This window comes from Ovis canadensis, chromosome Y (genome assembly GCF_042477335.2).
Source record: "Ovis canadensis isolate MfBH-ARS-UI-01 breed Bighorn chromosome Y, ARS-UI_OviCan_v2, whole genome shotgun sequence".
NCBI classification, from domain to species: domain Eukaryota; kingdom Metazoa; phylum Chordata; class Mammalia; order Artiodactyla; family Bovidae; genus Ovis; species Ovis canadensis.
The window spans coordinates 7,435,629-7,451,821 of NC_091271.1; the positions used below are offsets into that span (position 1 = coordinate 7,435,629).

The 16,193-nt window shown below is 36.0% G+C and overlaps 1 protein-coding gene across 5 annotated transcripts in view; it reads right to left on the reverse strand.

Annotated features, from left to right (window-relative positions):
* Positions 1-6,146: 6,146 nt before the first annotated feature.
* Positions 6,147-16,193, reverse strand: part of LOC138431423 (ubiquitin carboxyl-terminal hydrolase 9X) — a 141,587-nt gene continuing 131,540 nt past the window's right edge. For 3 of the 5 annotated variants that reach the window (XM_069573564.1, XM_069573563.1, XM_069573567.1), the window contains 7 exons: positions 14,212-14,397; positions 13,603-13,823; positions 13,432-13,520; positions 10,075-10,231; positions 9,664-9,924; positions 9,233-9,328; positions 6,147-7,738 (listed from right to left, as the gene is read on the reverse strand). In XM_069573564.1, the coding sequence (XP_069429665.1) occupies positions 7,601-7,738; positions 9,233-9,328; positions 9,664-9,924; positions 10,075-10,231; positions 13,432-13,520; positions 13,603-13,823; positions 14,212-14,397 (1,148 nt within the window). In that variant the 3' untranslated portion in view covers positions 6,147-7,600. The remainder of the gene's footprint in view (positions 7,739-9,232; positions 9,329-9,663; positions 9,925-10,074; positions 10,232-13,431; positions 13,521-13,602; positions 13,824-14,211; positions 14,398-16,193) is intronic. The other 2 variants (XM_069573566.1, XM_069573565.1) reach the window with 1 other exon arrangement.

Consider the following 16,193-nt stretch of genomic DNA (forward strand, 5'->3'; position numbering starts at 1 on the left):
AAAAAGTCAAATAAATAATCTAACTCTACACCTAAGACAATTAGAAAAGGAAGAAATGAAGAACCCCACTGTTAGTTGAAGGAAAGAAACCTTAAAAATTCAGGCAGAAATAAATGCAAAAGAAAAAGAGACCACAGCAAAAATCAACAAAGCTAAAAGCTGGATCTTTAAGAAGATAAACAAAATTTATACAACATTAGCCAGACTCATTTCAAATCAACAAAATTAGACATGAAAATGGAGAAAGCATAACTGACAACAGAAATACAAAGGCTCGTAAGATACTATCAGCAAATGTACACCAATAAAATGGGTAACTTGGGGAAGAAATGGACAAATTCTTAGAAAAGTACAACTTTCCAAAACTGATCCAGGAAGAAACAGAAAATCTTAACAGAGCCATGACAAGCACGGAAATTGAAAATGTAATCAGAAATATTTCAGCAAACAAAAGCCCAGGACCAGACACTACACAGCTGAATTCTACCAAAAATTTAGACAAGAGCTAACACCTATCCTTGGAGAAGGCAATGGCACCCCACTCCAGTATTCTTGCCTAGAAAATCCGTTGGAAGGAGCAGCCTGGTGGGCTGCAGTCCATGGGGTTGCCAAGAGTCAGACATGACTGAGCGACTTCAATTTCACGCACTGGATAAGTAAATGGCAACCCACTCCAGTGTTCTTGCCTGGAGAATCTCAGGGACGTGGAGGCCTGGTGGGCTGCTGTCTATGGGGTCACAGAGAGTCGGATACGGCTAAAGTGACTTAGCAGCAGCAACACCTATCCTATGCAGGTCAGGAAGCAACACTTAGAACTGGACAAGGAACACCACACTGGTTCCAAATAGGAAAAGGAGTACGCCAAAGCTGTATATTGTCACCCTGCTTATTTAACTTATATGCAAAGTACATCATGAGAAACTCTGGCCTGGAAGAAGCACAAGCTGGAATCAAGATTGCTGGGAGAAATATCAATAACCTCAGATATGCAGATGACACCACCCTTATGGCAGAAAGTGAAGAGGAACTAAAATGCCTCTTGATGAAAGTGAAAGTGGAAAGTGAAAAAGTTGGCTTAAAGCTCAACATTCAGAAAACGAAGATGGGAAAACAGTGGAAACAGTGGCAGACTTTATTTTTTTGGGCTCCAAAATCATTGCAGACGGTGACTGCAGCCATGAAATTAAAAGACCCTTACTCCTTGGAAGGAAAGTTATGACCAAGCTAGACAGCGTATTAAAAAGCAGGGACATTACTTTGTCACCAAAGGTCCATCTAGTCAAGATTATGATTTTTCCAGTAGTCATGTATGGATGTGAGGGTTGGACTATAAAGAAAGCTGAGGACCGAAGCTTTGATGCTTTTGGAGTGTGGTGTTGGAGAAGACTCTTGAGGGTCCCTTGGACTGCAAGGAGACCCAACCAGTCCTTTCTGAAGGAGATTAGCCCTGGGATTTCTTTGGCAGGAATGATGCTAATGCTGAAACTCCAGTACTTTGGCTACCTCATGCAAAGAATTCACTCATTGGAAAAGACTCTGATGTTGGAAGGGATTAGGGGCAGAAGGAGAAGGGGATGGCAGAGGATGAGATGGGTGGATGGATCACTGACTCAATGGGCACAAGTCTGAGTGAACTCCTGGAGTTGGTGATGGACAGGGAGGCCTGGCGTACTGCGATTCATGGGGTCGCAAAGAGTTGGACATGACTGAGCGACTGAACTGAACTGAACATCTATCCTACTCTATCTCTTCCAGAAAATTGAAGAGGAAGGTAAACTTCCAAACTCATTCTATGAGGCCACCATCACCCTAATACCAAAACCAGACAAAAATGCCACAAAATAAGAAAACTACAGACCAATATCATTGATGAACATAAATGAAAAAATCCTTAACAAAATTCTAGTGAAAAGAATCCAGCAACATACTAAAAAGATCATACATCATGACCAAATGGGCTTTATCCCAAGGATGCAAGGATCCTTCAATATCCACAAGTCAATCAACATAATACACATTAAAAAGTTCAGATAGCTTTTTAATCATGATTATCTTTAATCATGAACATATGATTATCTCAATAGATGCAGAGAAAACCCTTTCATGAAATTCAACATCCAATTATGATAAATAAAAAAACCCTCCAGAAAGCAGGAACAGAAGGAACATGCCTCAATATAATAAAAGGTATACATGACAAACCCACAGCAAACATCCTCAATGGTGAAAATCTCAAAACATTTCCCCTGAAGTCAGGTACAAGACACAGATGCCCACTCTCAACTATTCAACATACTTTTGGAAGTCTTGGCCACAGCAATCAGAGCACAAAAATAAATAAAATGATCCAGATTGGAAAAGAATTAAACCTCTGTTTACAGATGACATGATACTCTATACAGAAAACCCTAAAGACTCCACCAGAAGATTACTAGAGTTAATCACTGAATATAGTAAAGTTGCAGGCTATAAAATTAACACAGAGAAATCCCCTGCATTCTTATACAGTAACAATAAGAAAACAGAAATTAAGCAAAGAATTCCATTCACTATAACAACAAAAAGAATAAAATACTTAGGAATACATCTATCTAAAGAAACAAAAGACTCATATATAGAGAAGTATAAAATACTGATATAAGAAATCAAAGAGTTAACAAACAGGTGGAGAAATAAACCGTGTTCATGGATTCAAGAATCAATATAGTGAATGTGAGTATACTACCCTAAGCAATCTATAGATTCAATGCAATCCCTATCAAGCTACCAACAGTATTTTTCACAGAACTAGAACAAATAATTTTACAATTTGTATGGAAATACAAAAAACCTCAAATAGGCAAAGCAATCTTGAGAAAGAAGAATGGAACTGGAGGAGTTACCCTGCCTGACTCCAGGCTCTGCTACAAAGCTACAGTCATCCATACAGTGTAGTACTAGCACAAAGACAGAAATATAGATCAATGGAACAAAACAGAAAGCCCAGAGATAAATCCAAGCACCTATCGACATCTTATCTTTGACAAAGGAGGGAAAAATATACAATGGAGAAAAGACAATCTCTTGAACAAGTGGTGCTGGGAAAACTGGTCAACCACTTGTAAAAGGATGAAACTAGCACACTTTCTAACAGCAACAACAAAAATAAACTCAAATGGATTAAAGATCTAAACTTAAGACCAGAAACTATAAAACTAGAGGAAAACAGGCAAACACTGTCCAACACAAACCATAGCAGGATCCTCTACGACCCACCTCCCAGAATGCTGGAAATAAAAGCAAAAATAAACTAATGGGGCCTAATTAAAATGAAAAGCTTCCTCACAACAAAGGAAACTATAAGCAAGGTGAAAAGACAGCCTTCAGAATGGGAGAATATCATAGCAACCGAAGCAAAAGACAAAGAATTAATCTCAAAAATATACAAGCAACTCCTGCAGCTCAATTCCAAAAAAATAAAAGACCCACTCAAAAAGAGGGTCAAAGAACTAAACAGACATTTCTCCAGACATACAGATGACTATCTGTATGTGTAACCAATTCATGTGACTCACTTCACTGTGAAACTTGTTTGACTGCAGTGGTTACACATGAAACACATGAAAAGATGCTCAATATCACTCATTATCAGAGAAATGCAAATCAAAACCACAATGAGGTACCATTTCACACCAGTCAGAATGGCTGCTATCCAAAAGCCCACAAACAATAAATGCTGGCGAGGGTGTAGAGAAAAGGGAACCCTCTTACACTACTGGTGGGAATGCAAACTAAGACAGCCACTATGGAAAACAGTGTGGAGAGTCCTTAAAAAACTGGAAATAGAACTGCAATACAACCCACTGCTGGGCATATGTATCGAAGAAACCAGAATTGAAAGACATGTGTACCCCAATGTTCATAGCAGCACATTTACAACAGCCAGGACATGGAAGCAACCCAGATGTCCATCAGCAGACAAATGGAAAAGAAACCTGTGGTACATATATACACTATGGAGTATTACTTAGCCATTAAAAAGAATATATTTGAGTCAGTTCTAATAAGGTGATGAAACTGGAGAATATTATACAGAATGAAGTAAGCCAGAAAGAAAAATACCAATACAGTATACTGCAGGGAGATCCAACTAGTCCATTCTGAAGGAGATCAACCCTGGGATTTCTTTGGAAGGAATGATGCTGAAGCTGAAACTCCAGTACTTTGGCCGCATCATGAGAAGAGTTGGCTCACTGGAAAAGACTTTGATGCTGGGAGGGATTGGAGGCAGGAGAAGAAGGGGATGACAGAGGATGAGAAGGCTGGATGGCATCACTGACTTGATGGGCACGAGTCTGAGTGAACTCCTGGAGTTGGTGATGGACAGGGAGGCCTGGGGTACTGCAATTCGTGGGGTCGCCAAGAGTTGGACACAACTGAGTGACTGAACTGAATTGAATTGAACTGAAGGCATATATACAGAATTTAGAAAGATGGTAATGATAACCCTGTATGCAAGACAGCAAAAGAGACACAGATGTATCGAACAGTCTTTTAGACTCGGGGGGAGAGGGCGAGGGTGGGATGACTTGGGATAACGGCACTGAAACATGTATATTATCATATGTGAAGTAGACTGCCAGTCCAGGTTGTTTGCATGAGACAGGGTGCTTAGGGCTGGTGCACTGGGATAACCCAGAGGGATGGGATGGGGAGGGAGGTGGGAAGGGGGTTCAGGATGGGAAACACATGTACCTCTGAGGTGGATTCATGTCAATGTATTTTAAAACCACTACAATACTGTCAAGTAATTAGCCTCCAATTAAAATAAGTAAACATATATTAAAAAAAAGAAATTAAAACAAAGAAATTATTTACAGTATTACATAAATGTAGTTCATAAAGCAGCAGCATCGCTTCGGAGGATTAACTCCAATTTGAAAGAAGTTGTAACTAAAACATTAAATGGCAAAGCAGTCTAAGGAAGAATCAATGCAGCAAATGCCACTGGTTTAGAAACTGCCACAGCCACTCTAACTTTCAGCAAACATAATGCTATCAAGGGAAGATCTTCTGCATGCAGAGATCACAACTCACTGAAGACTCAGATGATGGTTAGCATTTTTTTCCTGTAGGAATAAAACATTCAAACATTACGACACGGACTTCCCTGGTGGTCCAGACTGCACATTTCCAATGGAGAAGGAAAAGGTTTGATCCCTCGTAAGGTGGAGAAGGTGATGGCACCCCACTCCAGTACTCTTGCCTGGAAAATCCCATGGATGGAGGAGCCTGGAGGGCTGCAGTCCATGGGGTTGCTAGGAGTTGGGCTCGATTGAGTGACTTCACTTTCACTTTTCACTTTCATGCTCTGGAGAAGGAAATGGCAACCCGCTCCAGTGTCCTTGCCTGGAGAATCCCAAGGACGGGCGAGCCTGGTGGGCTGCCGTCTATGGGGTCGCTCAGAGTTGGATACAACTGAAGAGACTTAGCAGCAGCAGCAAGGGAACTAGATCCCACATGCTACATGGTATGGCCAAAATGAAAACAAAACCGTATTTTTTCCACATACAATGCTGTTACTGCACACTATATAACTTTTTATGTAACAGAATACCAAAAGTTAATGTGACTCACTTTACTGTGAAACTTGTTTGACTGCAGTGGTTAAAACTAAACCTGCAATATCTCTGAGGTAGCCTTATAACCTACTAAGTTCACTACTGTTAAGGAATGTAATCATAAAAAAACATAATTAAAAGTTAAAAAGTAGAATCTCTGGCTTTGATTTTAAATTTCTTAATGTTACAGAAAACCTAGAATAGATTCATTGTATATATACATATAGCTATCATATATGAAGTAGTGGAAATCCATATCTTCTGTTAGTCACAATACTTTTTTATGAAGTACAATTACAGACTTCTCGTAAGAAAAGAAAGCACAAGATCAGTTATGTTAGGAAAACTTAAAGTTCTTTTTTTTCCTCTGTAATTTTCTCATGGTAAAGAACAAAAGGTAAATTATTTTAAATGTAAAATCCCAACGTGTCTGAAATGCTGACTTCAGTGTCATGTTAAGGTATGCTATGCAAATAAATTTCAATGTACATGCAGTTTTTAAGAAGAAATAAAAATGACAGGAAACAAAAACAACAGACGACAAAGTCTTCTCAAATCAAACTCTATTTGTGAATTCAGCAAAATAATTTCTATAAAACAAAACAGCAAAATATTTAAATAGTATAAGATGGGCTGTATTTGTTTGCAGGTATATTTGGTTTTTACACAGGCTCCAAAATATTACACACATTTAAAAGTTACCAATTTTTAAATATAGTATTTACCCCCAAGTTATCTGAAATCCTGAAACAAATGCTTATTCTAAAATAGTACTTCAGAATTATAATAACTAACCATAAATTTATGTTTTAATTAAACCCCAGCAGATTTAAGTTTTAGAATGGAAAAGAACCTGGGACAATTTTGTTACCAAGTAAAATTCTGACTGACTAGACTATCAGCCAGGTAGGTATCTTGGTGCAATGGTATTTCAAAGTACTATGGGACTCTGATGATGTCCACCTCATTGGCTTCCAGGTGAAGCAAAATTTTAGAGCCTTCATCTATACTAAACTATTTAAAAAAAAAAAAAAAGGACATCAAGTACAGTCTCCTCTTATGTGCTCCACATTGTGGTACAGCAAAATTTTGCATATTTAATATTTCTATTATCAATACTTTCACATTTCTGTGTCTCATCAAGAGACTCAACTGTCAAATATTAAATATGAGGAACATACATATAACCAAAAACTGCTTATTTGTCACATTTCTCATTTTGTATTTATTTCTGGTATAAGAAATAAAAGCTCTCGGCAACATATCTGTCACTTTGAGGAAACTGCTATCATTCATGTAACTTTGTTCTCACTGGCTATACAAACTTAGTGTGTGTTCTCGCTGGCTACACCAACATAGTGTGAAGCCAAGCTAAATACAATACAGCATTACTATAGGTTTAAAGTGATCATGTACTACCAGAATAAAAAGGTAATGAAAAATATGCATAAACAGTGTTATTACACACCAATTTTTAACATCACCATGTTATTCAAAGCCTTACGGTGGCTCCAGTAACTAAGAGTTAGTAAGCAGCTACTGGTGTTGACTGATATGAATGGCCTCTTTCAATGTTAACTTTCTTCTCCCCATCTTTTTTTTTTCATAAAGCTGTTGATCCAATTGCCATGAAGCCGACAATACTGGTTGCCAGGTGCAGCAGACATAACAAAAAAGAAACCCCAAAACCAACTTTTTTTTGTAGATTTCTCATAGTCACCAAAAGTGTTTTGTTGCTTAAGAATTAACCATCAAACAATACATTATATACAACTTTCCCATTTACATATCGGTATCACCCATTTATTATAAAACACCATACACTCTCCTGCAGATGGCTCACCTGTTAACACCAAACTTCTGCAAATGAGACAATGAATAAACTCTTCGCTCCATGTTAAACAATTTCTCTATTTTGTTAAATACTAGCCAAGTATATAAAAGTTTGGACTGTAAGGTCTAATAGCCTGGTCTTAAAAAACCAATTAATTATGGACATTTCACTGATCCTTTATTTCAGATGAGGATACTTCTTCATTGCCTTCACAGTTTTCTTGTTGCTGCTGGGCAGTTTTCTGATGGTTGTTCAAGTGATGTGCTGCTGGTCCTGTATATGGCTGTCCATGTATGTGATTATTCTGAGAAGGCGGAACAGATTGGCATGTCAAACTTTTCAAATGAAAATTAAAAACTCACAAGGTAAAGTATGTCTAAAGGCTTCCCTGGGGGCTTAGTGATAAAGAATCTGCCTGCAATGCAGCAGAAACAATGGATGAGGGTTTGATTCCTGGGTCAAGAAGGTCTCCTGGAGGAGGAAATGACAATCCATTCCAGTATTCTTGCCTAGAAAATCCCACAGAGGAGCCTGAAAAACTACAATCCAGAGTGTTGTAAAACAATTGGCCAAGACTAAGCAAACTGAGCGTACCAAGTTTAAAGGCAGCGATGAGTCCATTTTCCTTGGGGTGGTCCTCAGCAACCTATGATTTTAACCTTTAGATGATTTAAGGAACATTAAAGACCACTGCCTAAATAGCTGAATTAGTCACATTTATAGTTTATAATTCAGAACAACTTTTCTAGAAACTTTCTCACCCAGTTCTTGTTTACAAATGAAAGTTTCTTCAAATAAAATTTTTGTCAGTTATTCTGCTTCCTGCAATGAACTATCTATTAAAATGAATCAAATGTTAACAGGAGGAAGGGAATTTATTTAACATGATGCTTTCTTCATGAAGCTACAGTGGTATCTATGATTACCTGTGTGTATGTTTTTTGTTGCTTTTGTGTGTGTGTGTTCCTCTCTGATTCCTACAGAATTTGGCTAGGGCACACACATCAAGCTCATTAGTCTACAGTTTCAAGAATCTTAACAACTGGGATCTCTGCCATTTTCAGTCTTCTTGTAGTCTTTCCACTCATGATGTTTCAGAGAAGATACATTTAATTGTTCAAAATTGTCAATATTATTATAATCTTTTTTAAACTTGGAAGATTTACATTTATTTTTACTTTTCCACATCAGCAATCACATATATCAGACTGGCTTGTACTGTCCATCGGGAAACATAGCACTATTTAATACGTTTTCCAGTGGAGAATATTGACTATTTTATTCAATGAAGAACATAAGAAACTTTTAATCTCTAGTCCTGGTGGTTCTTGGAAAATGAACTATGGACTAAAATGTTCTGTGTTAGCTGGATGTAATTTGACTAGTACTGTGATCATATTCCCAGGTCCTTCCTGTTCACTGGAGAGTAATTTGACAGAATTGAGGCTTAAACCCCGACTATCATTTAAAAGACATCCCTATTGCAACTAAACATTGCACCCAAACAACCAAGACACTTTTATATTGCTATTTTCATGTTAATGTGAAATATACATCTTGATTAAGTGCAGTTTTTGGTACAAGAGAAGTGCCTAGTGGGCAAAGAAAACACTTTAAGAGTGGCCAAAATATGCTGTAATGTCATTCCACTCCATCCACTCTTCTGATTATCTTGTCAAAGTTATTCTAAATAGTTTATTACTTTATAGCCACAACTAAAAGGTACAAAATATTTAAGAAAAATAAGCAAATAATCACAGAAATCAGGGGGTTAAAATGAAGATAAACTCATGTTTACCTGTTGATAGTGAGATCCAGATGAATGAGGATATAATGGAGCATCTTCTCGTGGAGATGATTCATGCTCATCTGGGGCTTCTTGGTCATCTGGCTCCTATTATTAAAATGTTTAAAAAGATTAATAATGTGATCACAAAGCAACTTTAAATTCACTTTTAATCTTTTTAAAAAATTTAAATCCACAAAGCTCATCTTTTTAAAAACATTTTTTCATTTACAGCCAATAAAATAATTCAGAAAAAAAAGTTTTGATTCACCTGAACATGTTTAGAACAATTTCACTGAAATTTCTCCAAACTAATTTTAACAAAGGTGTCAGGAAGTTCCCTTGATTACTAAAGAAAAATTAATACTATACATTAAAGACAATAAAATTGCACAACAATTTTTTAAATATAATAAACACCAGCCTATAAAGGAAAAAATTACTTTTCTTTCTTCCATTTCTATTTGCTGCCCATGGGTGACTTTTTTTACCTCCTCTGGACAGAGTTCACAAGCTTTTGCCAGTGTCATCCTAGCACTATGTGATCTCTCTAAGAAATAACCATTTGATGTTTCATTGCTCTGAACTGGAGGAGACCAATTATTATAAGTGTATTGTGGATTGCCAGTGTATGGTCTTCTTTCAAGTTCATCTCCAAGCCATTCTACTGCCCAAGTCCACTTTCTTTTAAGATCTCCATTGCCCTTTGAAAGAAAATAAAATAATTATATAAAAGAATTAATAAAAATTTTAAATGTTAACTTAAAATGCTGATTCCAAATTTTCATGATTCTTTCCTTAGAAAGTATCTGTTAATTATGACCCAGATCACAAAATTTAAAAAAAATCCTCACCTGTAATATTTGGTAAGCAACAGGACAATTGCTAAAGAGAGCCACCATACATTTTATACACTGGTATGCTCTTTTTTGATAGTGATTCTTAGAGCGCTGGATAGTATCAAACAATCCATCTCGATCATCTGGGATTCCTTTAAGTGCATTATGAATTCTAAAAAAGAACCAGATATATAAATTTATAGTGTCTCTTAGCTAATATTTTGAAGCCCACTGCTTATACTTTCAATGTACTTATATATTCAATGTACTTAAAAGTCCCATTAGTAAAGTCAACTCACTGATGAGAAAATAAACACATAAGTCGAACTACTGTCACACAGCTAGCGATATGGGGAGCTGACTAAGTCTGACTCAAGTCTGAAGTTCCACCAAATTATTATTAATCCAAAATGACTTTGCTTTACAGTAATTTAAATAAATTACTAAAACAATTAAAGATACCAATACTAAACTGTACTCATTAAAATTACCATGAAGTATGTCTTCATGACTGCTTCAGCTGAGAACAGACTTAGATCACTACTTCAAGATAGCATTTCAGAGTGTAGTCTAGTTTCCATGGAAGTGATACAATTCAGCAGTACAAAATTAACCTGAATTCTAATCATTAGAACACATATGGTGGGTCAAAACTATGCTCTTAGTTTGGTGCAAAAATTACTGCTGCTTTATTTTATACTGTTGAATTTTGCTATTTGATACTGAAATACATTTATAGATAAATGTGGTTATTATGTGTAAAAGCCACAATAAGGTATCATCTCATGTCAGTCAGAATGGCTGCCACCAAAAACTCTTCAATGAATCCTGCAGAGGGTGTAGAAAAAAGGAAACCAACCCTCTTACACTGCTGGTGGGAATGCAAACTAGTACAGCCATGATGGAGAAGTGTGGAGATCCCCTAAAAAACTGGGAATAGCACTGGCATATGACCCAGCAATTCCACTGGGTTCAGGCACACACCAAGGAAACTAGAGAAAGAGAAACAGGTACCCCAATGTTCATGGCAGCACTGTTTACAAAAGCTAGGACTTGGAAGCAATCTAGATGTCTGCTGGCAGATGAATCTATGAGGAAGTTGTAGCACACATACAGAGTGGACTATGATGTGGTTATAAAAAGAAACACATTTGAGTCAGTTTTCATGAGGTGGGTAAAACTGAAGCCTATATACAGAGTGAAGTTAAGTCAGAAACAAACACCAATCTGTACATTAATGCATATATATGGGATTTAGAAAGCTGGTAATGATGATCTTATATACAAGGCAGCAAAAGATACACAGATGTAAAGAACAGACTTATGGATTCTGTGGGAGAAGGGAAAGGTCAGATGATTTGACAGAGTAGCACTGAAACACGTATAATACCATATGTAAAACAGATGACCAGTGTGAGTTCAATACATGAAGCAAAGTACTCTGGGACAACCCAGAGGGATGAGGTAGAGAGGGAGGTGAGGGGGGTTTCAGGATGGGGGGACACATGTGCCTTTGTGGCTAATTCATGTTGATGGATGGCAAAAATCATCATAATACTGTAATTAGCCTCCAATTAAATTTTAAAATAACTAAATATGGTTATGTTACACATCCTTTTAAAAAAATGCCCTTTCTCACTTTGTTTTTTCCTAATGACTTATTAGTAGGGACTAGAAAATGATGTCAGACAAAAAGCAAATTCAGGCAATTTACTTATTTGAGTTCCAAATGGGTCAAAATGGACCATAAAGCAACAGAGAGAGCTCACATCATCAACAACACATTTGGCCTAGGAAATGCTAATGATTGTACAGTGCAGTAGTGATTCAAGAAGTTCTGCAAAAGATATGAAAGCCTTGAAGATGAGGAGTATAGGGACTGGCCATTGGAAGTTGACAATGACCAAATGAGCGCATCATTGAAGCTTACCCTCATACAACTAACTACATGAGAAGCTGCCAAAGAACTCAACTTGGCCATTCTATGGTCATTTGATATTTAAAACTGGAAAGGTGAAAAACCTCAATACATGGGTGCCTCAGAAGCTGACCAAAAATCAAAAAAAGCTGTCATTTTGAGATGTCATATTCTCTTAATTTAAGCAATAACAACAAACCATTTCTCAATGAGATTTTGACATGAGACAAAAAGTGGGTTTTATATGACAACCAGCAATGACCAGCTCAGTGGCTGGACTGAGAAGAAGTTCCAAAGCTCTTCCTAAAGGCAAAACTGCACCAAAAACAGGTCATAGTCATTCGATGGACATGAGTTTGGGTAAACTCTGGGAGTTGGTGATGGACAGGGAGGCCTGGCATGCTGTGATTCATGGGGTCACAAAGATTCGGACACAACTGAGAGACTGAACTGAACTATGTCATTCTAAGGTCATTTCACTTCTAAATTTTAGTTTTTCTTTCATAATTGAGATTCTATAGGTCACTTTGAGGATCAGTACACCAACATTTCAATCCAAACACAATTCTTAGCACACATACCAAAATGTAAAAAATCATTTACTTATTTATCAAGTTATACAAGGGAATTCCCAGCTTAAAATCTCGAGCCAAATTTTCCTTGACAGAATTATCAAGTACCAGTATCTTCAAATACTGACATAGTATTACATCATAAGTCCCACTAATTCACAATTTAATATTGTATACAACACAAACTCAAACCGTCAATCATTCACATTATATCAACAAAGTTATTAGAAAATCAGATTACAAGGAGCAAAGATGTTAGAGTGCACAAAAATTTTTTTGGTCATTAGAATGACTAATAGCTGGCAATATGTACACATGCTTATTTCTAAAATCAACTATAATCAATCCCTGTGAAGAGCAAAGTGAGGATAGTTGGCAGAGTTTGGCAACTAATTTTGTATCAGCATCTGTAGGCTCAATTTTACTTCAAAGAACATAGCAGAATTTTGGGAAACATTAGTTCCAAACATTACTCTTGACCCCCAAATACAGTAATGAAACTTCCAACAGGCAAGGATTATTGTTAGATAACTAAATGTTACTTAGTGTAATGAGTTTAAAAACACGTAATTCTAAATGATTATTTTTCTACATTATTAACAGAATTTAAAAATTCATGAAAAGATTCTATTAATTACTCTTTGTTAAAAAACAGTAAAAAGCATTAAGTGGAAGGAAAAAACTAGTAACAGCATAAAACTTTTGTTTTTAAGAGAAAATAATAACAATGAAATAAAACTATGATGGGGAAATATTTCATGCATTACGCTACTATGTATTTTTAAGAGATTCAAGAAGTAAAAATATATTTGGTTACTAACAATTTCAGTTTTTTTTTAGAACCTACAAAAATATTATTTTGGTAGCAAAAAGTGTATCCACCTGTGAGCCTGCCAGGAATCCTCTATCAGTAAAATCTGCAGAAGAAGATCCAAATATGGCCGAAGTTCATAGGTGTATGAATATGCAACCTAAAAACAGAGGGACATATTGAATTTCTTATTTAAAAGACTAATCAAATTATAGGCATATGAATGTTTATTTTTCTTTAACCTGCCAGAGTAGTTCACTGAGGACTGTAGATGAGAACTGAGGATTCTCCCAGCAGCAAAAACGAAGTAGTTTGATGGTTTCCTCTGAGTTACTGCAGTCTTCAATAATTTTCTTCACATAGCTTGTTCTCACAAATAAAATGTCTGCCACATTCTGCTGAATTGGCATTATAGGCTGTGATATATTAGGGTCACCAAAAGGATTGGGCAGAGGGGGATTACCTAGAACAGATTTGTCATCAATGAACAGCCTATTAGATGCCTTTATAAAACCGTAATACTAACTTTTTTATTTTAAAAATGTGAATTAAGTGTTCTAAACAAAAATACTCAGAATGGTAGGGTATACTAAGCTGATAAGATACAAAAATATAAATGCTGTAACTGAAGTAAAAAATAAGTTAAAATTCTTAAATCATTTCAAGCCTACTAATTTTACTACGGCAGGTAGTGAATTTTGTAAACGGTCTCAAACTCATAAAAAAGCTAGTTATAAATGAATATACTAAAGTAATAATCTGATTTCATTAATTTCAGAATTTTAATTAAGTACTAGAGAAGCCTACCATTATTTTTAAACTATTATAAATAATGGGACATATTACTTTACCATTGATTGAAGATTGCATTCTTGATGAGACATTGCAACACCGGATCAGTTGAGACACTACTGAGTACAACTTGCCTAATTCAGCATACTGATATTTGATTGGAGGACCTGGTCCTTCATCTAAAGACACAAGCATAAAGGTAGCAGGTACACTCAATTTCAGAAGCTGTGTCTTTTCTGCCATACCTATTAAAAAGGGAGAAGAAGAATGTTTATCAAAAACAAAAATACTAAAAATAGCAACTGCTGCTTTAATAAATAAATATGTAATATGGCTGCCTGTAATTTTTATGACTAAAGTTCATCTCTTTTGATTAGATTGCAAAAATACATATAGAATGCAGATGGAACAAAAAATACATTAATTTACTTAAATTCAACTATCCTTACTATGATATAGTGACATGTCTCTGGTATTACAATTATACTCAAGTAGAGAAAAGTACACGTCATAGGACCTAAAGTGACCAGAAGAGACTGAATAGTATTTCTCATGACAATAAGGTAGGATGACAAAGACAGAAACTGCTAAATGAGAAATAACATCTCTTTTGTAATCTATATTTTCCCATTCTAGAAAAATCTTTTTTGGGGAAAAAGGCCTATTTCCTATTGCTTTTTCCCCGAATTTTTCCATTCAGTTTCTCTCCTAATTCAGGTTTGAATTACGTTTGAATCTCATTCAGGTTTGAAGGTAAAAAACAGTTCTCAAACTCAACTGTTTCTTCATTCTTGAATCTTTTACCTGGACTGTCTCACCTTCATTTTTTACTTCCTCTCACCTTCCAGGGTTTTTTCTTCTTATTTTCTCCCCTTTCTATTTCTTATTATTAATTGTGGATTCTTTTCCCCAACTAGGTTTAGAAGTTGGTTTTCTTCTCATTCTACACCATCTTATAATACTACTTATTTTTTTGTAACTAAATCTATAACTGCATACATAAAGATGATTCCAAATTTTGGATGTATGTATCTCAATGTTTATTGGACTTCTTCAGTAAGGTGTCCAACATGCCTTTAAAATTTGTCAGCTCAGATAAATTCCTCCATCCAGGTTTCCTCTCAGTAAATGGCAACAGTGTTCTCTTAGTTCCTGAAGACACACTTTGCACTTATGTCTTTCCCCGGATCCATGCACTCAAATACATAATCACTAAGCTCTGCCCTCATTGAAAACTCCTGAATATTCCAAGTGTATCTTTCCTATTGCCAATTCCATAATATAAGGGCAATAATGATTTCTAGCTACACATCATTATATTACAATCTCTAGTCTTGTACCATTCTAGTCTACAGCCAGTACAATCCATTCTAGTCTACAGCCAGTACAATCTTTCTAAAGTCAGCCTCATTAACAATGTTATGATGAGTCTCAGTGCCCTCACAGACTCTTGTTACAAGACCTGCCAAAACAAAATATACAATGGACAAACAATCTCTTTAACAACTGGTACTGGGAAAACTGGTCAACCACCTCTAAAAGAATGAAACTAGAACACTTTATAACACCATACACAAAAATAAACTCAAAATGGATTAAATATCTCAACATTAAGACCAGAAACTATAAAACTCCTAGAGGAAAACATAGGTAAAACACTCTGACATAAATCACAGCAAGGTCCTCTATAACCCACCTACCAGGGTAACGGAAACAAAAGCAAAAATAAATGAATGGGCCCTATTGAAACTTAAAAGCTTCCTCACAACAAAGGAAACTATAAGCAAGATGAAAAAACAGCCTGCAGAATAGGAGAAAATAATAGCAAACAAAGCAACTGACAATTAATCTCAAAAGTATACAAACACCTCATGCAGTTCAACATCAGAAAAATAAATGACCCAATCAAAAAGTGGGCCAAAGAACTAACAGACATTTCTCCAGAGAAGACATACAGATGGCTAACAAACATATAAAAAGATGCTCAACATCACTCATTATCAGAGAAATGCAAATTAAAACCACAAACAGGCGGTCAGAA